This window comes from Rana temporaria, chromosome 2 (assembly GCF_905171775.1).
Source record: "Rana temporaria chromosome 2, aRanTem1.1, whole genome shotgun sequence".
NCBI lineage: Eukaryota > Metazoa > Chordata > Amphibia > Anura > Ranidae > Rana > Rana temporaria.
The window spans coordinates 491,081,650-491,107,906 of record NC_053490.1 but is presented as its reverse complement, the minus strand read 5'-3'; the positions used below and the strand labels follow the sequence as shown (position 1 = coordinate 491,107,906).

Genomic DNA, 26,257 nt, shown 5'->3' with positions numbered 1-26,257 from the left:
GCTGCTTCTATCTTCTCGTCCACATCTTGCCCGACGTCTTCTTCTATCTTCTCCGTCCGTCCTTCAGCCTTCTGGTCCCGCATCTTGTGTCTTCTCCGGTCTTCTTCTCGGTCCGCCAGCCTTCTCGTCCCCGGACTCAGCGTTTGAATTTGAATTGGGCCGCCGTGTTCCCGCTCCTGGGACCCGCCCCCCTCTGACGCCACAAGTAAACTCCTTAGAAGGTCATGTGCGTCAGAGGGGGGCGGGGTCACATGAGTGTGACACGGCGGGAACTTCTTCTCCGGGCGGCGCGATTGAAATTGAATTCCCCCGCTGTGTGACGCTCTGTGACCCCGCCCCCCTCTGACGCACATGACCTTCTAAGGAGTTTACTTGTGGCGTCAGAGGGGGGCGGGTCCCAGGAGCGGGAACACGACGGTCCAATTCAAATTCAAACGCTGAGTCCGGGGACGAGAAGGCTGGCGGACCGAGAAGAAGACCGGAGAAGACACAAGATGCGGGACCAGAAGGCTGAAGGACGGACGGAGAAGATAGAAGAAGACGTCGGGCAAGATGTGGACGAGAAGATAGAAGCAGCGGAAGAAACCCGAAGGAAAGAAGAAAAGAAGATTTTATTAAAAGATTTGTCAAAAACCGGCTACTGTCATTTTTAACACTTTGACATTTTTTTTGGGGTGAAATGGTAGAGGTACAATGTACCCCATTACCATTTCACATAGGGGGGGGGCCAGGATCTGGGGGTCCCCTTTGTTAAAGGGGTCTTCCAGATTCTGATAAGCCTCCCGCCCGCATACCCCCACAACCACCGGGCAAGGGTTGTGGGGATGAGACCCTTGTCCCCATCAACATGGGGACATCCTCCCCATGTTGAGGGCATGTGGCCTGGTGCGGTTCAGGAGAGGGGGGGGGCCGCACTCTGTCCCCCCCTCTTTTCTGCGGCCGGCCAGGTCAACGTGCTCGGATAAGGGTCTGGTGTGGATTTTTAGGGGGACTCCACGCCATTTTTTTTTCAATTTGGGGTGGAGTTCCCCTTAGAATCCACACCAGACCTGAAGGGCCTGGAATGGATATTTGCCGGGAACCGCACGTCTTTTTTTTTTTTTTGGTTTTTACGGCGGGGTTCCCCTTAATATCCATTCCAGACCTGAAGGGCCTGGTAATTTAATTTGGGGGAACCCCTACACATTTTCTTGTTTGTTTTATGAATGAATCCCTTTAGAATTGTCAGAGCCGACAATTCATTATAGCCGCGAGTGAATTTTTAAATGACTTTTTTCCTTCTGAATGTCACTTTGTGCAGGGGGAGTTCTAAGTGCGGGAAAAATGCGCTATTTCACATGCTGACATTACACCCCCCCTAGGTACGAAATTTAAAGGAATATTTCACTTTTATTGTTTCACTTTAAGAATTATTAATTTCACTGCTCCCGAAAAAACGGCCGTTTTAAAAAATAAAAAAAGCATTGATACATGTTCCCTGGGGCAGGACTGAGGTCCCCAAACACTTTTTAGGACAAAACTTGCAGATTAGCCTTTAAAATGAACACTTTTGATTTCTCCCATAGACTTCTATAGGGAGTTCAGCGCGGCTTTTCATATTAGTTTCAATGCGCCGGCTGCTGCGCTGGTTCATGCGCCCAATTAAGCCTCCACCCGGAGTACTAATTAACGCATGAACCAGCGCAGCGCACAGAGCATAGTAAATCAGGCCCTATGCCTTCATCCATAAAGGATAGGGCTGTTTAGTATGAAACCTAATTAATTGCACCAGTTGTGCTGCATTGTAGCATTTTACCAAACTCCTAAATATATATATATATATATATATATATATATATATATATATATATATATATATATATATATATATATATATATATATAATGTATATAACATGCATCTATTCACCCTAAATCACTTTTCTCCCCCAATATATACATTAAAAAAAAAAAAAAAGCTTTAAGATCAGGCAATCGTATCGCTACTGGAATAGTGTGAAATAAATATAGGATCCTCAGAAGGACATTCATTTTTAGGGAGTAGTCTGCCAAACCACAATTGAGGGTTATGTTTCCACTTATCCACGTCAGTAGAGAGTTTTCTACACAATAGGTTATATTTATTTTGGTATAGATTCTACAAGGAAAGTGTAAGAGATGCCAAAATTAGGAAGGACCTTGGGTTGCCATTTAAATGTAAAGGTCTGCACAAACTGCATTATCATCTGCAGAGATATTTAACACCTGTGATTTTGCGTGATTCATTCTAAGATAAATGAGAGGGGTTGTAAAAAGGCATAGAAGATGGGTTCTCAACCTATGGCCCTCTAGCTGTTGTGGAACTAAAAAGTCTCATGCAGCATTGCTAGGCTGACATATACAGTGTACAAGCATGACTCCTAAAGGCAGAGGCATGAGGAACTTGAAGTTTCACAACAGCTGGAAAGCGACAGGTTGAGCACTCATGGCATATAGGTTAGGGATACAAGTAATGGGGTAGGACAGCAACAGCAATATATCCTCTGTGAGGAGGGCACATTTATGCTCCGTCTCTACACAATATATGCCCTAGATATCAGTGCAATTCTAAATTCTAATAGTCAGAGGTTCAAGGGCCAAGATAAATAATATTGGGGATAGGGGAAACCCTGGTGGTTGCCTCTGTGCATATTAAAGTTTGGAGATGTATACCATTTTAACGATGCAGGGATGCTAAAGATGCAGGGTTACTATAGAATCATGGACCAAAGCCATACTGTTCCAAAACATAGAATAGATAATCCCATGATAGAGAATTAAAAGCCTTGTGTACGTCTAATGATAAGAGCATGCCTCGTTGGACCTATCCACTCCAATCATGAAGTGGACTACAACAAAATAGCACCCTTCTGCACTCTGTTAGGGCACATTGATGGTCACAAACTATATAAGAGTAGCTTCAGCTTGGTCTACACCCATTGGAGAACCCATCTAATGCATTTTACCCAGTTTGGTGCTTAATTTTAGAGGCCTCTAGGATTAAGCCCCAAACTGAGTGAAATGCTACAAGTAGATTAATCAGGAATAAGTGCCTGCTGTCCTTACACCCTAATCAGGGGTTATGTGAGTGCAAAATGTTATGTTGTTGACCTAACTAGAAAAAAAAGATGCTACACTATCAAGGAGGTCATCCACTGCCTGATTTTGTTCAAATATTTTACTGCAAGACAGCTATCTCATGCACAGAATTGGTTGAGCCTGCAGCAGAACAATTCAGTGGTGATCCTGGATGTTGCATAGCTTGGGTTTTTTGAGATTCTGCAACATTTCCTTTCTGAAGGTCCCATTGATTCTTATAATTTGACGTCTACAATGAAAAGCACAATCAGAACTTGGAGGGTTGTTCTGGCACAATCTGGAATTCCTGGAATTCCAGACCAAATTTGCCTTCTGAGCATCAAAAGGTATGAAAAACGTAATGACGTGTACACACGATCGGTTCATCTGATGAAAACGGATCATGTGTGGGCCCCATCGGTTTTGTATCCATCGGTGAAAAAAATAGGAACTTGTTTTTAAAATTATCTGATGGTTAAAAAAACGATAGAAAAAAACGATCGTCTGTGGGCACGTCCATCGGTTAAAAATCCACGCATGCTCAGAATGAAGTCGACGCATGCTCGGAAGCATTGAACTTATTTTTTCTCGGCACGTCGTTGTGTATTACGTCATCGCGTTCTGACATGATCGTTTTTTTAAAGCGGAAGTAAACCCATCTATTTGATAGTTTAAAAAAACAGTTAACATTCCCGGCATGCCGGAAATGCTAGATGTCACATTTGCTTGTGCTCTCAACCAAACTGTCAAACCATCCAATGGCTGGTTTTATAACTGATCACATGTGCAGCATCGTGGCAGTTGCAGATTAAACAGAGGCCAAGATGGCAGCTTCCTTGGCTGAAAACAATAGGAGGGTTTACTTCCACTTTAACTGATGGTGTGTAGGCAAGACTGATGAAAGTCAGCTTCATCGGATATCTGATGAAAAAATCCATCAGACCGTTTTCATCGGATGAACCGATCGTGTGTACAGGGCATTAGGGATATGATAGAGGCAGGCCAACTGTCAACCTTTCCACTGCTCCAGCAAATAGAGGGCTTAGAACTCCTGATTGATTTTATTCCTATCCCAGGAATCTTTACCCTCACTTCCTGCTGACAATGGTTTCACCAAACAGGAAGTAAGAGAAATCTACAGATCTTCTAGCCTTTCCTTACTGTACTGTGGTGTTGTAGGAGCGTAACTTCCTCTTCCTTTTTGGTAAAAAAATTGTCAGCATGACAGCAAGGATACAACTTTTAGCAAAGCCTGGGATAGCACTAAAAACCTGAAATTGACTCTAAACCTTCCGCACTCTCCAAAATTAAGAAAAAGGTTTTGGCTAGACATGTACTTTAAAGTATATTTGCAGCATGTTAAGAATAAATATCTGAATGTCCATTGAATGTTCTTCTTTATAGTAACCATTTTTTTTTTTTGCTGTATACATAATTGTGATAGAAAAAACATAATCTCACCTTATCTCCATCATAGAAAGTCCTTCCATCACTTGCTCTCTTCCATGTAATCTCAGGGACAGGCTCTCCTTCTGCTTCACATGTCAAGGTCACATGACCATTTTCAACTGTCGTCTCATTCTGCAGTTGTATAATATGAGGCTGCACTGTTAACAAAATTAGTTAAATTACTGCTAAAATTATTTAGTAGCACAATACTGAAATAAGACAGAAGGACTGGTAAACAATCCCAACAAGTCCATAATTACCATTTGTATATATATAAAATATATATATATATATATATATATATATATATATATATATATATATATATATATATAAATATATATATATATAGAGAGAGAGAGAGAGAGAGAGAGAGAGAGAGAGAGAGAGAGAGAGCAGTAGCTTGACAACATAATATACAGACTTATACAATGGTTGTGCTTTACTGCTACAGTGCAAGCCTATAAGTTCCCCTATCCATAATATGTGGATAATATTACCTTGACTGTTGTAATGCTGTGAGTAACTTTGTGAAATACAGAGCACCCTCTAATGAATATACTATAAACATGTATATTTAATACAATATAAAAAATATTGTAGAGCATATAAAATGTGTAAGGTGTGGGAAAAAAAAATAAACAAAATCAGACCATGCCCATAGTAGGCAATAAGCAAATTAACAGGCAAGCTGCATAGAAGGTTACCCTTTCACATTAATTTGTCAGCAGAGCCCGAAGAAAGTACTTTTAGAAATGTATCTAAGACTCATTTAGCTATATGACGAGAAATACTTCTGCCTTCAAAAATGCAAAGCTGGGTGTCAGGTGGTTGGTTGCTGCAACTCAATGTTGTCACATGGAAGTGTGGGAAGGTGCTTAGTCCCGTGCAAATACTGACTTGCCAATGCTCTGGTACTCTGGCAGTTGACTAGAGGTAGAGAAAATGCAAGGAATAATTTAAAGCACCATTGGACTCCCTCAACGAATCCACTGAATACTAACAGAATCATGAATATCTATTTGAACAAATGAACATGACATGTTTCTCAACACCAATCAAGCAATGTAATATTTAAAGACCATGTGATCTAAAAATGCTTGAATTTAAAGTGGTAGATTAGTATAGAAAATTTCAGGGCCAAAATTAAGACTAATAGCAGAACAGCATTGTTTCATAGATTTAGATAGCAGGTAATATACACTGCATGTGTTACACTTTACCTGACAGGTGAGCATGGGATCTGTTACATTGTTTTTTCTATAGGACAAATCACAGGGGTGCTAAATCCCCAGACTTCTTTTCCTAAAATAAATCCTGTAGACTGGATAGGTGAACACAGCTGTCTTGTAGCCCCCTGCAAAAGTATGTATGCTAACTATGGGAACTCTTGTTTAACCTCCAGACCTAATTGTAATTTATTATACTCTTTAAAGTGTATATAAACTCGAATACTGAACTTATTTTTGTATCCCTTTTGGTTTGTAGAATATATCAACATATATTTTGGTTATTTTGGTTATCTTACTGTATCTTTGGTTAGCTTTTCAATAAATGCAAAAAATCCAACTGATCCTGCCAGAAATCTTTTCAAATTCCTGCACTTTCTGCCTCTACTGATTTTATCATCTAAATTCTTAATCTGGATGAAAGAATATGCCTCCCTTATGATGATAAGGAGAGGGGTAGGCTTTCTGTAGTTCTAACAAACTTCCAGTCCTAGGGTGACAACCATGGTTCACTACAGATACAGTACAGTGAGTTAGTATTGTTACTCTAGGGCAGGGAGTGTGTTACTGGAAGGATCATATGGATGACTACAAAGACAAAAACCTAAAAAAAGAAAGCTAACACATCAACCACATCTAAGGACTGCTAAGTTGCAATAGAAAAAAAAATCGTTCTAGGTTTTCCTATGTTAGAAGATTTGTAAATGCTAATTGTGCCTTAGCAGTTGCCCCGAAAAGTGTAACATTTGTCTAAGTCTCGCCAGAAAAATAGCATGGCCCTTCCTGGTACATGAATGAGCTTTAGGCACCTCTGTGCTTACAAGATATAAGTGTGAGATATAAGAGTGCAGCGCTGAATCAAGAAATATAAACACATATCAAAAATCATTGAATCAAGCAACATAAAAAATGCAAAAACTTCCATATTAAAATTGTAAAAATTAAAAAAATGGATGTTGATTGATGAACAACTAAATGTAATTGTGAAATCCTAAATAAAGACCTTCTAGACCACCAATGAATCGTCTTACTTGTGCTCCCCCAGTGGGTATAGGCTCACCTCTGGGAGTGCTTTATATATAGGATTTCACAATTACATTTAGTTGTTCATCAATCAACATCCATTTGTGGAATTTTCACTGTTTTAATATGGAATTTTTGCACTTTGTTGTATGGACATTTAATTATGCACCTTTATATGTTGTTTGATTCAATGATTTTTGATATTTGTTTATATTTCATGATTCAGCGCTGTACTCTTATATATTGATTTTTGTGCACATGCATATGGGGATGTGATCAGTGCTAGCAGCTGTTTTTTTTAAATGCCTTTCACACACATACACACACACAAAGGCCCAGATTCTCAAAGGGCTTACGACGGCGCAACGCAATGTACGCCGTCGTAAGTCCTAATCTGGGCCGTCGTATCTATGCGACTGATTCTTAGAATCAGTTACGCATAGATAACCATTAGATCCGACAGGCGTAAGGCTCTTACACTGTCGGATCTTAAATGCAATTTTTTTTTCGCCGATAGGTGTCGCCTCCGTCGTTTTCCCCGTCGAGTATGCAAATTAGCAAAATAGGCGAAATCCCGAACGTACGTGCGGTCGACGCAGTGAAGTTACAACGTTTACATTAGATTTGCGACGTGTAAAGTTGCCCCTGCTATATGAGGGGCAACCAATGTTAAGTATGGCCGTCGTTCCCGCGTCGAAATTAAAAAATTTACGTTGTTTGCGTAAGTCGTCCGTGAATGGGGCTGGACGCCATTTACGTTCACGTCGAAACCAATGACGTCCTTGCGACATCATTTAGCGCAATGCACGTCAGAAAATTTTAGGGACGGCGCATGCGCAGTATGTTCGGCGCGGGAACACGCCTAATTTAAATGTTCCACGCCCCCTACCCGGCTCATTTGAATTAGGCGGGCTTGCGCCGGGGGATTTACGCTACGTCGCCTGCAACTTTACAGGCAAGTTCTTTGTGAATAAAGCACTTGCCTGTAAAACTTGCGGCGGCATAACGTAAATGACATACGTTACGCCGCCGCAGTTTTACGCCCATCTACGAGAATCTGGGCCTCTGTTTCTAGTACATATTTAGTTATTTTAGTTGTTTTGGATAGTTCGCAAGATGCTATCATATATATATATATATATATATATATATATATATATATATATATATATATATATATATATATATATATATATATATATATATATATATATATATATATTCACGTTTGTGCTTTCTATGTGTATATCTGCAGTGTAAGATGCAGCCTCTAACTACTAATGCAAAGTGATTTTGAATGAGATATAGTGATTTCAACACTGTGATGCTCACTGTAATCCCTACTGGAGGCTCCTAAAAGAGGAAACAAAAGTTGTGTCTTGACCACACAGTGCAGGACAACAATGGATGATGCTAGTCACTAATCCTTTGTCCTCCGCCTACATTATTTGGGAACAGCTTCCAAAGTTCAGTTTCTCTTTAACCTCTTACGGACCACCCGCCGTCATTATACGTTGGTAATTTGAAAAGGGATATCGTTTTTATGGCAGCAGCTAGCTACCATATCCCCAGTATCCCCTTCTTCAGGGTAGCAGTCCGCTTTGAGATAAAAGTGGTCCCTGCAGCAGATTCGCCGCAAGATCACTTAAATCAGCGGCAGGAGAGGGGCCTACCGCTGCGCCCCAGAGCCCTGCGCCGCTTACCGGAGCCACTGGCAGCAGCGGCATCAATCGCCTCCTGTCTCCTGTGAGGTATGGCCCCCACCCCTCTCCATACAATTGCAGGGCAGAAACGTTGTCAAAACGTCACTTCTGCCCATAGCTCTTAAAAAGATTTTTTTTTTTTCTAAAAATATTTTTTTTTGTTTATTGCATTTGAGTGTAAATGTGAGATCTGAGGTCTTTTTGACCCCAGATCTCATATTCAAGAGGTCCTGTCATGCTTTTAAAATTGGGCTAACTTTACTGTTGTCTTATTTTTTTTATTAAAAAAAGTGTATTTTTCCCAACAAATTGTGCTTGTAAGACCGCTGCGCAAATACTGTGTGACAGAAAGTATTGCAATGGCCGCCATTTTATTCTCTAGGTGTTAGAAAAAAATATATATAATGTTTGAGGGTTCTAAGTAGGGTTGTCCCGATACCGATACTAGTATCGGTATTGGGACCGATACCAAGCATTTCCCCGAGTACTTGTACTCAGGGAAAATGCTCCAATACTTTACCGATACCTGACTCTCCCTCCATGCTCCTGTGTCCCCCCTCCGTGCCTCTGCCCTTCTGCTCTCCCCCTCCATGCCGCTGCCGTTCTGCTCCCCCCCTCCATGCCACTGCCGTTCTGCTCTCCCCCTCCGTGCCGCTAAACCCGGCTCCTACCTTTTCCGAATGAACAGAGTCAGTGATTAATGACTCTGTCCATTCATATGACTGAGCATTGTAAACTGTGTTTACGATGCTTCAGTTTATGAATTGATAGGAGCCTCTGTCTCCTGTCCATTCATTTCCAGTGCAGCTGAGAAAGGGACTAGGGAATCTGTGTCCTTAGTCCCTTTCTCTGTCTCAAAGGTGAGATATCAAGGGTCTGTTATGACCCCTGATATCTCACCAAAGCCCCCCAACAGGGCTAAGAAAAAAAATGACAATAAATAATAAAAATTGTAAAAAATAATGCATATTAAAATAAAAAACACACTGACACATCCCCCCCCCCCCCAAGAAAGCATTGTAAAAAAACAACTTTTTTTTTTTTTAATATTTAAATTGTAAAATAAAAAAAAATACTGACCCATGACATAAAAAAAAAAGTATCGGTAATCGGTATCGGCGAGTACTTGAAAAAAATTATCTTAAAAAAGTGGTATCGGGACAACCCTAGTTCTAAGTAATTTTCTAGCGAAAAAATATGTTTTTAACTTGCAAACACAAAATCTCAGAAAGAGGCTCAGGGCTGAAGTGGTTTGTATTTTGAAGTTTAATTCTAAATTTTATAATTTTACTGTCAAGGTCAGTTTGCTAGATTTTCATACTCGACATGACCTTTTTCATAGGTGCATAATTACTTATTCCAAAAATCCAGCTTTTAGCCCTGACTGATTTACAACCATTTTCATCCTACAACAACAAGATTCAGTTTGTGCTTGCCGTAACCCTCTGAGCATTCTTGTGTATGGACTACAAGATGCAATCTAGCAGACTCTTATTCCCAGGTGAACGCTTACAGGCTGCTGTTTCTAGAAAAGCAGCATGGCTTCATTCTTTGTATTGCTTCCTTTCATCAGAATTATTACAGCACACACCATATAGCAGAGATATAGCACCACAATTCTTCAGCTAAGGTTATAAGCTTGTGAGTCCTCAGTGATCTCTTGAATTATCTAAAATGACATTTGATATACTAAATGTGTTGGCAACATTAATGTATTTCTCAAATTAGTTATTGAGAAACAGAATCAGTGTCAAATATGTTTTTCTTGCTGAATCTCAGTCTTCACACAAAACATTAGGATGTAGTTGACTGTATGGCTGCTTATGCTTACTGTTATGTGTAAAGTAGGTGATCAACTTAGTTTAAATAGCCTTATCAAAGTATTTTTAACCATTTGCTAGAAAATGGTTATAACAAACTCATAGCTGCAGCTGCAGTGGTGAGAAGGGCTTCCCTCCCCTTGGCCACCCATGGTGGTTCCCAGGCTCTTCCGTTCCTCCAGAGAGCTCAGAACCACAGAGATAGAGGAACACCCATTCCCCGATCTCCTCTGTGACTAATGAAACCTGAAGCGACAATGATTTAATTACTTCAGGTTTTAGAGTTGTCATTCCCTGACTGCTACAGCCAGGGAAACAGTGAAACAAGCATGATACTGTATGTGCTTGTTTGGCTGTTCTGGAAAGCAGAGGAGACACTGGGGGTCTAATAGATCCCCTGAGATCTCCATAAACAGTACTTGTCACCTGCCCGAAGCAATATCATACAGTAACTGTCCGCGAGAATGTGTATGGATTGTAAGGAGAAGCCCCCTACACCAAAAAAAGGGCCCTTATCCGAGCACGCCGCCCGGCCGGTCAGGAAAGGAGTGGGGACGAGCGAGCCCCCATCCTCCTGAGCGGTACCAGGCTTCATGCCCTCAACATGGCAGTTAAAGACTGCCCACTGCATATACACTATGGCAGGGTGGCTCTATTGCGGGATACAACGTATCTGTATGTTGTTTAATGCAATAGATAGTGTGGGTTTGCACACGCTTGCTGTACGGAGGAGGAGCCAATGCGCGTGTCCGCCGGCCACCCGCAATTGCTTCTCAGAGAGGCAAAACAGGGATCTGCCTATGTAAACAGTAAACAGTTAACCCCTTCCCTGCCAATGTCATTTATACAGTGATCAGTGCTTTTTTTTTAGCACTGATCACTGTATTGGTGTCACTGGTCCCCCAAAACTGTCACTTAGGGTCAGATTTGTCCACCGCAATGTCACAGTCCTGCTAAAAATCGCTAAGTTCCTAAATCTATCCCATAGCTTGTAGATGCTATAACTTTTGCGCAAACCAATCAATATATGCTTATTGGGAATAAAAAAAAAATATGCAGCAGAATACATATTGGCCTTAGTTAATGAAGACTTTTTTAAGTTTTTGGGGGATATGTATTATAGCAGAAAGTAAAAAAATATATATATTTTTTTTTCAAAATTGTCGGTCTTCTTTTGTTTATAGCGCAAAAAATAATAAACAGAGAGGCGATCAAATACCACCAAAAGAAAGCTCTATTTGTGAGAGAAAAAAAAAGAACATCCCTTTTATTTGAGTTCACCATCGCACACCCTGCATAATTGTCAGTTAAAGTAACACAGTGCCATATTGCAAAAAATGGCCTGGTCATTAAGGGGGTAAATCCTTCTGGGGCTGAAGTGGTTAAAGTAGAACTATAGGCACAACTTTTCTTTCATTTTGGATAGAATAAGGCAGGGTTATAATCCCTGTCAGATTTTTTTGCCATCTGTGTTTCTCTTCACTTTGAGTCCCATAGCCATACAGGAAGCGAAAGGAAATATCTGCAAATTACGAGAATTCCTTGGGGACCCCCAGGTCACCAGAACTAATGTCTCTATTGGAAGATTACCCCCCCCTGTTACTTTTCTGGGGACAACCTAATATTTGGGATTTTGTTTTACTTTATGTTTCAATGATAATGGTAAGCATGACTAATAGAGGGGGTGAATCTCCCCAATGGGGACACAGACAGCCACAGGAAGTGACAGGAGTTCTAACCCATCTCCACTCTATCCAAAACAAAACAAAAACTTTGCCTTTAGTTATACTTTAACCCAGCCCTCAAAAAATCCACTCGCCTGCTCGTATTTTGTGAGTGGATTTTGAGAGAGGGTGAGTGTGGGCTGCCTGGGAGCGGGGGGGGCGAGCACCGGGTTGTATTGCCTTTGTCACAGCGATCATAGGGGAAGAGAGAGGAGAGCCGCCCCCGCCGCCGCTGCCTGGCTGATTAGAGCGCTGGGGAACATAACAGCTTTCATTACAATAGCTGTGTGTTTCCCCGCCATGCGGCGTCATATACATCCCCTCCCCCTTGTCCAGGCACTTTGATAGACAGATCACCGTCCAATCCTGGGATGCTGATCTGTCTATCAAAGTTCCCTGGACAAGGGGGAGGGGCTGTATATGGCGCCGCATGGCGGGGAAACACACAGCTAGTGTAATGAAAGCTGTTATGTTCCCCAGTGCTCTAATTAGCCAGGCGGCGGTGGCAGCTCTCCCCTCTCATCCTCTACGATCGCTGGAACACAGGCTGAAACTGGGGGGGGACACATGCTGAAACTGGGGGGACAGGACAGGCTGAAACTGGGGGGGGACACATGCTGAACTGGGAAACACATGGAGCACTGAGGACTCGAGCATAGGCTGCACTGGCGGACACAGGCTGCATTGGCAGGCACAGGCTGCATTGGCGGACACAGGTTGCACTGGCGGACACAGGCTGCATTGGCGGACACAGGCTGTATTGGTGGACACAGGCTGCATTTTTGGGTATGGATAAAGTTGTTGTTAATATTTTTATAACTTAATTCTGTATAGAACATTTAAGTGTAATTTCATGAGATAATTTATGAGGGCGTGTTTAGGGGTGGGATTAGGGGCAGGGCAGGGTAGGGGTTGGGCCGGGGAACTGGTGGCGAGTAACCCTTGAGGCCTGGCTGGTAGCTCAGGACTTGAAATTTTGAGCCCTTCTTTAACCCTATGTAAGCTCTGACAGCACAGGGCAGCACAGTGGTGTAGTGGTTATCACTTTCACCTAGCAGAAAAAAGGGTCGCTGGTTCGAATTACGACCATGACACCATCTGCTTGGAGTTTACATGTTCTCCCTGTGTCTGCGTGGGTTTCCTCCGGGTACTCCGGTTTCCTCCCACACTCCAAAGACATGCTGGTAGGTTATTGGATCCTGGCCAAATTGGCCCAGTATATATATATATGTGTGTACAACTGTGTGTCCCAAGCGTGTCAAGATCCTATGGGGTAAAATGACCGCACCAGCCAGGAAGACACTGGCTGCAAAAAGCGCCTAGAGGCGATTCAGTTCGCATGTGTATCGCTATACAAGTCATTCATTCATTCACAGGGGATTTTTGATGGCGGCCGTAAAGGAAGTAAAAGGGTGGGAATAAAGGTTGGTAAGAGGTGGGCTAGAAAGAAACTCTGTTACTTTGTCCTATATGGTAAACATGACAAAGAATCTGTAACTAAAAAAAGATTATTGAAAGTTAATGTGAACCCTCACCTTGTACAACAACCCATTCATAATACAATAAAAATGAAAGGCAAAGCATTTGTGTATAGATTAAAAAAAAAACATTATAAATACAATTATTTCCCAATTTTTGCAAGTGATCACATATCCCCTGTTCTCAGCTGCATAAGGAGCTCAGAGAGCTGGGGGTGGAGAAACAGCAGGACACTGAATGGCTGTGCAAAGGGCTGTCTGATCATTGGAGGAGAGTAGGCTCCTCCATTGTAGGAGAGTTCTTAGCACAGCTAGAAACCTGACAATGCTGTGCTCTCATGCCTAGTGTGGTCTGTTTTAATAAGAAAATAGAGGGACCATCAGAAACAACAGGTATTTCACATAAAGGAAGCAATACAAAATAAAAGAGGATACTTTTTTATACAGGTACATTGTACAGCAGGCACATTTGAGGAATATGAAACGATAGGTTTACATATGTTTTAACTAAAAATAATGATATGTGCATATATAACTAAATGTATGCAGGTGCATAGTGTAGATGTTGTCATATATGCCCCATATATAAATCATTTTAAATAAAGATGAAAAAATTCTGGAAAGTTTGCTTCTGTAGCTCTGCAAGGTGAATATCTGCTAAATAGCAGGAATTGTCAAACAGCCACAAAACAGTTCACTGTAATGCAGAGTGACAATGTCGCCCCCAAACAGGAAGCCAGGACTCCAAGGGCAATTGACCTTCTTACTCTGTGGGTGACCTCCAGTCACCTGGAAGGATCCAATGAGGATCTCAGGTTTAAAGCTTATGGGTTAAGACTCTCTTCCCTCGAGACATTGCTGACATATTTAGTAAGTAGTATACAGAAGATTGTATCTTGTGATTTCCTGACTGCAGTCATCCAAGTAAGAATGATTTAAGTAAAGTTTCTTTCTTTTATCATTGATTTTCTCAAGCAGCCACTGTTCATACACAGTGGGCCAGATTCACAAAAGAGATATGACGGCGAATCTCCTGATACGCTGTCGTATCTCTGAGGCCTCGTACACACGACAGAGTTTCTCGGCAGAATTCGGCGAGAAACTCGGTCAGAGCCTGATTCTGCCGAGAAACTCTGTCGTCTGTACACTTTCGGCCCGATGGAGCCGCCGAGGAACTCGTCGAGGAAATAGAGAACATGTTCTCTATTTCCTCGTTGTTCTATGGGAGCTCTCGGCGGCTTCAGGGCTGAACTGGCCGAGGAACTCGATGTGTTTGGCACGTCGAGTTCCTCGGCCGTGTGTACGGGGCCTCAGATACGATTGTCGTATCTATGCGCCTGATTCATAGAATAGGGTTACGCATAGATAGCCCTAAGATCCGACAGGTGTAAGTGACTTACACCGTCGGATCTTAGGCTGCAATTCTAGGCCAGCCGCTAGGTGGCGATTCCATTGCGGTCGGCGTAGAATATGCAAATGACTAGTTACGCCGATTCACGAACGTCTGCTTTGCCCGTCGCTCTAAATTTACGTTGTTTCCGTAGAGATACGTCGCGTAAAACTAAGCATGCCCTCTAGGTGGTCTAACCAATGTTAAGTATGGCCGTCGTTCCCGCGTCGAATTTTTAAATTTCACGTAGTTTGCGCAAGTCGTCCATGAATGGCGCTTGATGCCATTTACATTAACGTCGAAACCAATGACGTCCTTGCAAAGTCATTTAGCGCAATGCACATCGGGAAATTTTAGGGACAGAGCATGCGCAGTACTTTCGGCGCGGGAACGCGCCTAATTTAAATGGTCCCGCCCCATTTGAATTAGGTGGGCTTGCGCCAGGAGGATTTACGCTACGCCGCCGCAAGTTTACAGGTAAGTGCTTTGTGAATCAAGCACTTACGCTGTAAACTTGCGGCGGTGTAACGTAAATGGGATACGTTACGCCGCCGGAGCATAACGCATTTGTATGTGAATCTGTCCCAGTATCACTATCTGCTTGTTGTTGAATTTGTTGCAAATCTGCTTGTTGTTGAACTTGTTGCAATTTTGGACACAACTGTGCACAACCATGAACACATAATTGCAAATACATGTAAATTGTTAATGTGTTTCCCATAAATGGTCTTAGGCTTTAAAATGCAATTATTTTGTGTATTTAAGATGATAAATATAAAGGAATATCAGAATGGACTGGACAGAAGTTGAAATGTTCTAAAAGCATTGTGATTAGTTATAAAACCTGCAGAGCGCATGGTTGAATCTGTGACAGGTGCCTTAACCTTGATAACAAGCCAGACCTGACTGCATCTGCCAAAAAATCATTCTAAATGAAATCTGGATACTCCAAATCCTCTCTGATAAATCTGCTCATAAATTGATCAAATGGCAGGCATGCCTCCCAAGCGCTGGACCTGAGATGCTCCTTTCTGGCAGCTGGTTTTTAACATAGAAAAACAGTGCAAGCTATGTATCTACCTGCAGTACCAGGTTAAAAAGAAAGCACAGACATATTGCCTAATTAGCTAGAGGGAGGATATCATGCATATTCAGTGAGCACACATTTTCATTCATTTTTATATTGTTTACCTTACTTTAAAGTGTATGTAATCCTAAAAAACACATTTATTTTTATCGCCTTTCTTAGGCACAGCTAAGCCACATACTGGTGAATAAATAAGTACATTCCATAGGAATAAAACAGGTTTGTGTTAGCATGCGCTCCATAACCTAATGCAGGGGTGCCCAACCATTTGAAGAGCAAGGGCCACTTAAAGCGGTGGTTCCCCCTTAAAAACAACTTTTTTTTATTCCACTGGCCCCCCACATTACAATCGAATTAAGGCTATTACTTTTTTTTGTCTGCTGTACATACCTTGATACAGCATCTTCACCCGTGCATCCGGGTTGCGAGTCCCGCGGGAGTGGGCGTTCCTCACATGTGTTTGATTGACGTTTTTCGGAAAAACGAGCTCCCCCCTGTCGCGTAAGCCGCGTCACGATTGGCGAAAGGAGCCGAACGGCGATGCGCATGCGCAGTATAGCGCCGACTCGCCGTTCGGCTCCTTTCGCCAACCGTGACGCGGCTTACGCGACAGGGGGGAGCTCGTTTTTCCGAAAAACGTCAATCAAACACATGTGAGGAACGCCCACTCCCGCGGGACTCGCAACCCGGATGCACGGGTGAAGATGCTGTATCAAGGTATGTACAGCAGACAAAAAAAAATAATAGCCTTAATTCGATTGTAATGTGGGGGGCCAGTGGAATAAAAAAAAGTTGTTTTTAAGGGGGAACCACCGCTTTAAGCAACTTGGTAACCAGTCGAGGGCCACAATGAGCGGAGCGGGCAGATGACAGGTCACGGATACTGTATAGGCCCTCTGATCCGCCCTGATGGAAAGTGGAAGGAGAAAAATTCCCTTCTGTTTTTCGGATTGAAGGTAGGCAGGCGTAAACAGACATCTGTCGCTCTATAGAGGTGAATTGAGGGTCCCATTTGGTCGGGCTGATCGTGTGAAAAGGGCCTAAGGCTGCTTTCACATTGATGCGCTGTGGTTTACCCACACCACGGGTGCAGCGTAGTGCACCTGTGTCTATCGTGTGGGTTAGCTGAACTTTGCCATAGACTCCACCTGTGGCAAAAGCTGACGCTGTAGAGGAAGCATCGGTTTATGGGGCTCTGCTCTGCTCCGCAGTCGCTTTCTTCCTCTACCACCAGCTTTATTCACAACACTGATGCTTTGTTATGGCGGGTCGCAACCTGCGATCTGGGCTTGCCAACCCACCATTCCAGAGCAGGAGGTTGCGGGCCACATCAAAGGGCTCCGCGGGCCACATCAGAGGGCTCTGCGGGTCACATGTGGCCCCCGGGCCACTGGTTGGCCACCCCTGACCTAATGTATAAAGGTATATATTTGGGAGTTATTTAAAACACTCCAAATCTGCGCAAGCAGCAAAATAATTAATAACAGTGACAATGAGAGCAGCTCGTTGTAAATAAGAATAAGTGAAGAAAAATTCAAATAAAAATAATTAATTTGAACCTCACTTTTACTTGTATTGGACACTTAATAGATACTATTTTGATGGACTTTATATACAATCTTTACACATTATGTATACTTTATGATTGTGTTTGCTGACACTGTTTGATGCAATTTTAGCATTTTCACTTTAAAGATTTTTATCTTGAGAGAGAGCGCGGTTCAAATTAATTATTTTTGATAGATTTTTTCCTTCCCTAACCTAATGTGTCTTGTGTCTGATGGCTTGCAACCAAATAATTCTGTTCCCACAACTGCAAACTAAATAAAATAAAAAATGTTGGCTGCACCTATCAGTGTGCAGTTCAGTTAATGTTTTTAAACCAAAACCTTACTTTTAAACCACAAAACTAATTTCATTATTCATTCTTATACTTTTGATGAGTTGACTTCCTCAGGGTTTTGTGAGGAAGTCACGTGATCATAATAATACATTTGGAAGGAGTCTGGTGACAGAGTACTGTGTTTGTGGAACATATGAGAGCATACGGGAGCCACTGTCCCATTGGATGACCTTTTAAAGCACACCACTTCAAGTTTTAATGTAGGTGGTGTAAGATTGGAGTGATTAGACTCCAGCGGTAGGTGCGTTTTCAGTGAGTACGCCAGTCCAGAACTGAATTTTTAAGGGCCTGGTAGCCCAAATGTATTTAAAATAACAGAAAAGTTCACAAATATATCCGTAGCCCACACAGGGGGTTCCTCCATTACTGTATCTGGCATACGCAATACTTTAGCCTCCCGGCTTACATTCTTGCCTTACGGCTGCTTCAGGCCTTTAGCCTAGGCATTAGGTCTGCTCTTCAGGACCAAACAGTTTCCTGGAGTTAAATTCACTCCTGATCAGCGCCTTGTTGCTCTATCACCAAGTACATCTGCCTCCTGCAGACATGCATGCTCTGGCTGCACCCATGCAGCCTCTGACTCCTCTCAGATGAATGGGAGTCCACCTGACTCCCATGCACATACTTCCTGTCTGTTGGGTGGGGCGCTGAGCCATAGTCAGGTCACAACTAAAGAGCCCAACACACAGCTGTGCAACCAGCTTGCCTTTCTCTCCAAAATCTGGCATAAACCAGCAATCCTTAAGGTAGCACAGGGTCCCACTGCCACAGTGGATATTATGCAATAAATGTGAAACCTTTATATACCACACAATGGGAATTTATCTTTTATCTTGAGGGGACATGGAGGAAAGGAAGTCCAGACAAAACCAGATAAGTGAGGAGAGAGCAGAGTGGAAGGAGATTGAACACCTGAGGAGCCCAAAATTAACCACAGCAGGGGGAAGGTGATTTTTGAATGGAAACAGGTCTAAACTGGAAGTGAGCACAGTGGTGAAAGGTGGTGGGAGTCACTGCACTATTGTATTAAAGCGGAGGTTCACCCTAAAAAACATCTATGAACCATCCCATACAGCATACTAGCGTCAGCTATAGTATTTTTTTTTTTTCCTGCTGTATTTACCGTTTAATCCTTCAGTTTCGTTTCAGACTCCCGCGGGGAGTAGGCGTTCCTATGAAGAGGGGAACATGATTGAAGTCCGGCTATGGCGCATCACGCGTTCCGAAAATAGCTGGAGTAGGACTCGGCTCTTCAGGGTGCTATACGGCGCCTGTGCACAGACTAGGAGCTGACTGTGCAGGCGCCGTATATATCCGAGTCCTATTTTGGCTATTTTCGGAACGAGTGACGCGCCATAGCCGGACGTCAATCATTTTCCCCTCTTCATAGGAACACCTATTTCCCCGCCGGAGTCTGAAACGAAACTGGACGATTAAACAGTAAATACAGCGGCAAAAAAAAAACATACTATAGCTGACGCTAGTATGCTGTATGGGATGGTAGATAAAGAATTTTTTTTTTTAGGGTGAACCCCCGCTTTAACTGAAATCCACATGGGTGAAGGTTGAAAAGCGGAAAAACTGTGGGATATGAGAAGCACATTTAAAAGGGAAACATATTTGAAAGTAGAAAAACACTACTAATTTAAATATATTCATCTGGGACTGTCACATTTGTTTTATTTTATTGTATTGTACACAAGAAAGTTTTTCACTGAATAATGAAAGTTGTTTTGTGATTCAAAAGTAAGGCTTTGTTTTCAAACCATTAATTGGATTGCACATGGATAGGAGCAGCCAACATATTTGATTTTATTCCATAGAAATATTCTAACAGGCAAACATTATCTCCTCACTCAAATAGTGCCAACAGATAAAATTGATACACTTGAACAAATTACATATAAATAAATGAAAATTCAGTTTTGTCCTATTCTAAAAGTAAGTACATCTCTACATTTACTCTACATTTACTCAGTAGAAAGTGAGGGGATTGGATATGGATTTTAAATTATACAGGTGCATCTCATAAAATTTGAATATCATCAAAAAGTAAATGTATTTCAGTATATCAATTTAAAAATTAAAACTCATATATTCTATATAGATACTTTACGGAGTGATATATTTCAATCATTTCATTCTTTTAATTTTGAAGATTATGGCTTACAGCTAGTGAAAACCCAAAATTCAGTATCTCAGAAAATTAGAATATTACATAATTCAAATTTTCTGAAATACTAAATTTTGGGTTCTTACTAGCTGTAAGACATACTCATCAAAATTAAAAGAAATAAATGCTTGAAATATATCACTCTGTGTGTAACGCATCTATATAGAATATCTGAGTTTAACTTTTTGAATTGAATTACTGAAATAAATTACATTTTTGATGATATTCAAATTTCTTGAGATGCACCTGCATATTGAATACTCAGGGCCAGATTCACAGATGAAATACGCCGGCGTATCTACTAATACGCCGGCGTATTTTCAAATTTCCCGCGTCATATCTTTAGTTTGAATCCGCAAACCAAGATACGACGGCATTTGGGTAAGATCCGACAGGCGTACGGCTTCGTACGCCTTCGGATCTTAGGATGCAATACTTTGGCGCCCGCTGGGTGGAGTTTGCGTCGTTTTCCGCGTCGGGTATGCTAATTAGCTGTTTACGGCGATCCACGAAGCTACGCGCGTTCGTCGCATTCTCTTACGTCGGCTTTTAGTTACGGATGCTATTTCAATGGCTTATATTTAGACTAGCCATGTTAAAGTATGGCAGTCGTTCCCGCATCGAATTTTGAATTTTTGTTTTTTGCGTAAGTCGTACGGGAATAGGAAAGGACATAACGCACATCGCCGTTCAAAAAATTATGTTGGTGCGACGTCATTTCGCGCAAAGCACGGCGGTAAATTACAAAACAGAGCATGCGCAGTACGTTCGGCGCGGGAACGCGCCTAATTTAAATGATACACGCTTCATTTGAATTAGGCGGGCTTGCGCCGGATGTATTTACGCTACGCCGCCGCAAGTTTACAGGCAAGTGCTTTGTGAATCAAGCACTTGCGCTGAAAACTTGCGGCGGTGTAACGTAAATGGGATACGTTACGCCGCCGGAATTGTACATGAATCTGGCCCTCAATTCCTATCTAACAAACTCAGTTGGGCTTACTCTCCCAAAAAATATAATTGGAGATTTCCAACAATTCCCCTATATTTCTAACAAAGGTATCAATCATCTCTTTATTATATTATACAAATCTTTAAACTAAATATACACAATTTAAAAACACTTAAAATGATATGTGGCCACTATGACTAATATCTTATTTCATTATCACAGTGGATTAATTCAAATAATATTCACACTGGATGATTAGCTGCTTACAGTATGTATGTGGGCCAAAACTGCCAGTCCTGGATGCAAACTTTCTGCATCCAAAGACAGTCAAAAGCCCTAACTGCATGTAACTTATTGTATACAGTTGTGTGAAAAAGTATTTGCCCCATTTCTGATTTTTTTTTTTTGCATATTTCTCACACATAAATTATTCAGATCATCAAACAAATGTTAATAGCCAAGTAAATTCAAGATGCAGTTTTGTAATTATTATTTCATTTATTAAGGGAAAAAAGCTGTTCAAACCTGCCTGGCTTTATGTGAAAAAGTAATTGCCCCTCCCATGCTGAATCATGAATGAACTGTGATTAACCACAATTTTTTGGAAAGCTGACGTAAATTTCACTTGCCACACGGAAGCCTGATTACTACCAGACCTGTTGAATCAAGAAATCACATAAATAGAAGATGTCTGACAAAGTGAAACACACTTATGCCCTGTGCACACGATTGGTTCGTCTGATGAAAACGAACCAATGGATTTTTTCATCAGATATCTGATGAAGCTGACTTTCATTAGTCTTGCCTACACAACATTGGTTAAAAATCCGATCGTGTCCAACGCGGCGACGTAAAACACAACGACGTGCTGAGAAAAATTAAGTTCAATGCTTCGGGGCATGCGTCGACTTGATTCTGGGCATGCGTGGATTTTTCACTGATGGATTTCCCCTATCGTTTTTTTAACCATATGAACATTTTAAAACAGGTTCTATATTTTTTCACCGATGGGAAAAAAACTGATGGGGCCCACACACAATCAGTCCATTTTCATCAGACAAACCGATCAGGTGTACAGGGCATAACAGATCACAAAAAGTCACACATCAGGCCACAATCTAAAAAAAAAACAGAGAGAGATGGAGAGATGGAACTCCATTATCTACAAATGGAGATAACTTGAAACAGTGGTGAACCGTCCCAGGAGTGACCGGCCCACAAAAATGACTCAAAGAGCATTACAACGACTCATCCAGGAGGTCATAAAAGAACCCAGAATAACATCTAAAGAACTGCAGGCCTCACTTGCCACATGTAAGATCAGTGTTCATGATTCAACAATAAGAAATAGACTGGGCAAAAATGGAATCCATGGTAGAGTTCCAAAGCCAAAGCCACTGCTGACCAAAAATAACACAAAGGCTCATCTCACATTTACCAAAAAAATCTTGATTATTCCCAAGACTTTTAGCTGTGGACTGATGAGACACAAATTTAACCTTTTGGAAGGTGTGCGTTCTGTTACATCTGGCATAAAACTAATACAGCATTTCATAACAAGAACATCATACCAACAGTCAGACATGGTGATAGTCTGGGGCTGCTTTGCAGCTTCAGGACCTGGATGACTTACCATAATTGATGGAACCATGAATTCTGAGCTCTACCAGAAAATCCTAAAGGAGAATGTCTGGCCATCAATTTGTGACCTCAAGCTCAAGTGCACGTGGGTTATGCAGCAGGACAATGATCCGAAACACAACAGCAATTCCACTTCCAAATGGTTCAAACAAAGCTAAATTTAGGTTTTGGAGTGGCCTAATCAAAGCCCGGACTTAAATCCAATTGAGATGTTGTATCATGACCTTACAAAGGCCGCTCATGTTGAAAAACCCTCCAATGTGGCTGAATTAAAACAATTTTGCAAAGAAGAGTGGGCCAAAATTGCTCTATAGCAATGTGAAACACTCATTGCCAGTTATTGCAAAAGCTTGATTGCAGTTGTTGTCCACAAGGGTGGCACAACCAGTTATTAGGTTTAGGGTGCAATTACTTTTTCACATAAAGCCAGGAAGGTTTGGACAGCTTTTTTTGTCTTAATAAATGAAACCATCCTTTAAAAACTGCATTTTGTATTTACTTAGGTTATCTTTGTGCAATAATAACATGTGTTTGATGATTTAAGTGTGACAAATATGCAAAAAAGTAAAAAAAAATTCTGAAAGGCGCAAATACTTCTTCAGACAACTGTAAGCCAGGCATGTCTAAAGTTTGCCCGTGGGCCAATTGAGGCTTGTGTTTCGGTTTTATACGGCCCCACTGGTAATTTTGATATATATATATATATATATATATATATATATATATTGTGGCCCCCAACAAATCCCTGAGTGCCCATGGGTGTAAAGAAGGTTCTTCTTCTTGTATTTACCTATATGGTGACAATCTTTGGAACTCTGTATTTTAATTTAATATTTAAACATTTTTTGATGAATATGTACAACTGTGAATAAAACCTTTTTTACTCTCAATATCCTGTATATTTTGAAATATTATTGGTGCCTTAAAAATCCACCCAGGGGAACCCCCCTTTTTATTTTCTCATATTTACTGGATGTGGCACAAGCATACACTTGCCATTCACCCTCCTCTCATGCATCTCTCTCTGGGTTACTTCCGGCGTTGTGATTGGCAGGAGCTGCGATGACGTCATGCGTGCGGGAGCCGGCGGTAATGGCACTCGGACTGAAGCAACTGCACATACGTGCAATTGATTCAGTTTGCTTTAGTGCGCATGTGCCAATGACATTGGCACATGCAGGAGACAGGGGATATCTCCCAAACCGTGCAGGTTTAGGAGATATCCTGGGTAGCTACAGGTAAGCCTTATTATAGACTTACCTGTAGCATAAAATGGTTGTAAAGGGTTTACAACCACTTTAACAGGTAGACAAAGACTGGGCCTTCTGGAACAATATTATGTGGACTGATAAATCAATTATAGCTTTTTGTCCACATTAACAGTAGATATGTTTGGCACAAATTGAAGACAGGATTTCTGAAACCTGATATCAACAGTGAGGCATAGCAGTGTAAACGTTATGGTTTTGGGTTTCTTTGTGTTTCAGGGCCTGGACAGGTAGTAGTCATAAAATCAGTTACAAATTCTGCATCATATCAAAGTGTGCTTGATGAGAATGTAAGATCATCTTTTTAAATTGAAGCTGATTTTGAACGAAAAATGGATGTTTCAACATAATAATAATCTGAAGCACACTAGCAAATACACAATAACATGGTAAACAAGGTATGGACTAGTCAAAGCATTGGTTTAAAGCCCATGGAAATTTTGTACTGAGATTTGAAACAAGTAGTTCACGCAAGTAAATCCACATACATAAGTGATGGACTTTTGTGAAAAGCTATGGTCAAAATGTTACTGGGTCAATGTCAGAAACTGATGGGCAAGTATGCAAAATAAGTCATTTCTGCCAAATGTGTGACACCATCTTCTGGGTGTACTTACTTTTTCACATTACTGTAGTCCCTATTTTTTTTGTGTGTGTGTAAAATGATACTAAATTCCTGTCAGTATTTTCAAGTTCCAACTGTTTTATGCTGACAATGCTAACCAATGGCAGCAAATCCCATAGTAGGATTGTCAGCCCATTATGCTTGCTTTCACAATGAGACTACAGAATGATGTGTCAATGACTGCCTTGATTTATAGGGCTTACACACCCCTCTTCCTGTCCTAAATTGTTTTTCTGACAATGGCTCCTGTCTAGAGTTATGCTGTCAGAAAGCAACAGAGCAGCATTTTCTTATTGGCCAGATCCTGCAGCTTAAATCATGGCCCCCTCCCCAGCCTATGCATGCTTGGCCATTCCCAGTCCTATGACTAGTGATAAAATAAATATAATCAAGCATTTAAGGAACCTTTTTTGGCTATAATACTGACAAATTGTCATCTACTGATCGTATCTATCATCTTGTGATCATATGACCCATGGTACTGTACATGAAGAGGCATGCTAACTAGCCTTGGGCAGGCCATACTGCATAAAGTTCACCTTTATAAGTATTGAAATATAAGGATTGGGTGGGGGAAATTGTTGCAGAGTAAGATGAACGATGACACAATGAAAATCTTGCAGCCTGATAAGGTTCTTTAATAAAGTTTACACTGTTCATTCACAACTTTCATTATTTTACATTTTGTCTTTTTTTGGTATTAATTTAACAGCGATCACACATTAGTCATCCCGTTACTTACTGCCTAAAACATAACACTTCACATACTTGCAAATTATTTATCATTCAACTTTCAAAGGTGATAGCACTTTCACAGTTACAGTATTTCGCTTATCAAGGAGTTCTAAAAAGATAAATGTACTTTCACCCCACGTTCTTTATTTTGAAATGTTCCTGCAGCCTGCTAAAATTACAGTTTCAATGGGAACCTGATCTGCTGATAACCACAAGTCTTAGACACCAATCCTGCAGCTATCCAGCTGAGTGTTCACCTTCATTTCTCTTTCTGCAGCAACCTCTCATGGCTACCACTGTACTGGAATATACAGTATAAACAGACCATCTCCCATCTACAATTCCCTCTAGTGGTGTCCATTAGCATTTTTTTAGAGACTGTTAAATCACCCACTGAATTTTTATATATCTTGAAGATTTCATTGCTGAGATTTCTACAGCTGCTGAATTCCCAGTTTGCTTTTTAAACTGCAGCCATCAGGTGGGGTCTTATTTAATCTGCTAGAAATCTTATTTCTATTATGGTTATCTCAGCAAAGGACACATGAACAAAAAGCAAATGTAACAGTGTTTTATTGGCAAAGTAAAATATCCTTTTAAAGCATATAGGATATTAAGTCCCTGGTATGAAGTCCCGTAGGACGTAACATGTACGGCAAGAGGAGCCACGGCTTGTGACATCACCCGCTGCCATCTGGATGAGACGACCCAGCGATCAGCTTTGTGTATTATTATTTTATTTTTTTTAAGTTTTATTGCGTAAGCAAATTAGCAAGGTGCATATAAACGGTTAGAATAAGAATATGTAAATACAATGATATAAAGTCCAGATATAGTGAACACACAGTGTAAAAATATTCCTCGAAATCACAACATTGGGTACTGAATAACCGATTTGCCTGAAGAATTCAAGGTTGCTTCACACAAAAGATGGGGTACTCTTACCATGTGTGATGGACTCATCT

The 26,257-nt window shown here is 41.2% G+C and overlaps 1 protein-coding gene across 3 annotated transcripts in view; it reads right to left on the bottom strand.

Moving 5' to 3' along the window:
* Positions 1–26,257, bottom strand: part of NCAM2 (neural cell adhesion molecule 2) — a 410,155-nt gene that overhangs the window by 112,421 nt on the left and 271,477 nt on the right. For all 3 annotated transcript variants that reach the window (XM_040338816.1, XM_040338817.1, XM_040338818.1), the window contains exon 8: positions 4,557–4,702. In XM_040338816.1, coding sequence (XP_040194750.1) covers positions 4,557–4,702 — 146 coding nt within the window. The remainder of the gene's footprint in view (positions 1–4,556; positions 4,703–26,257) is intronic.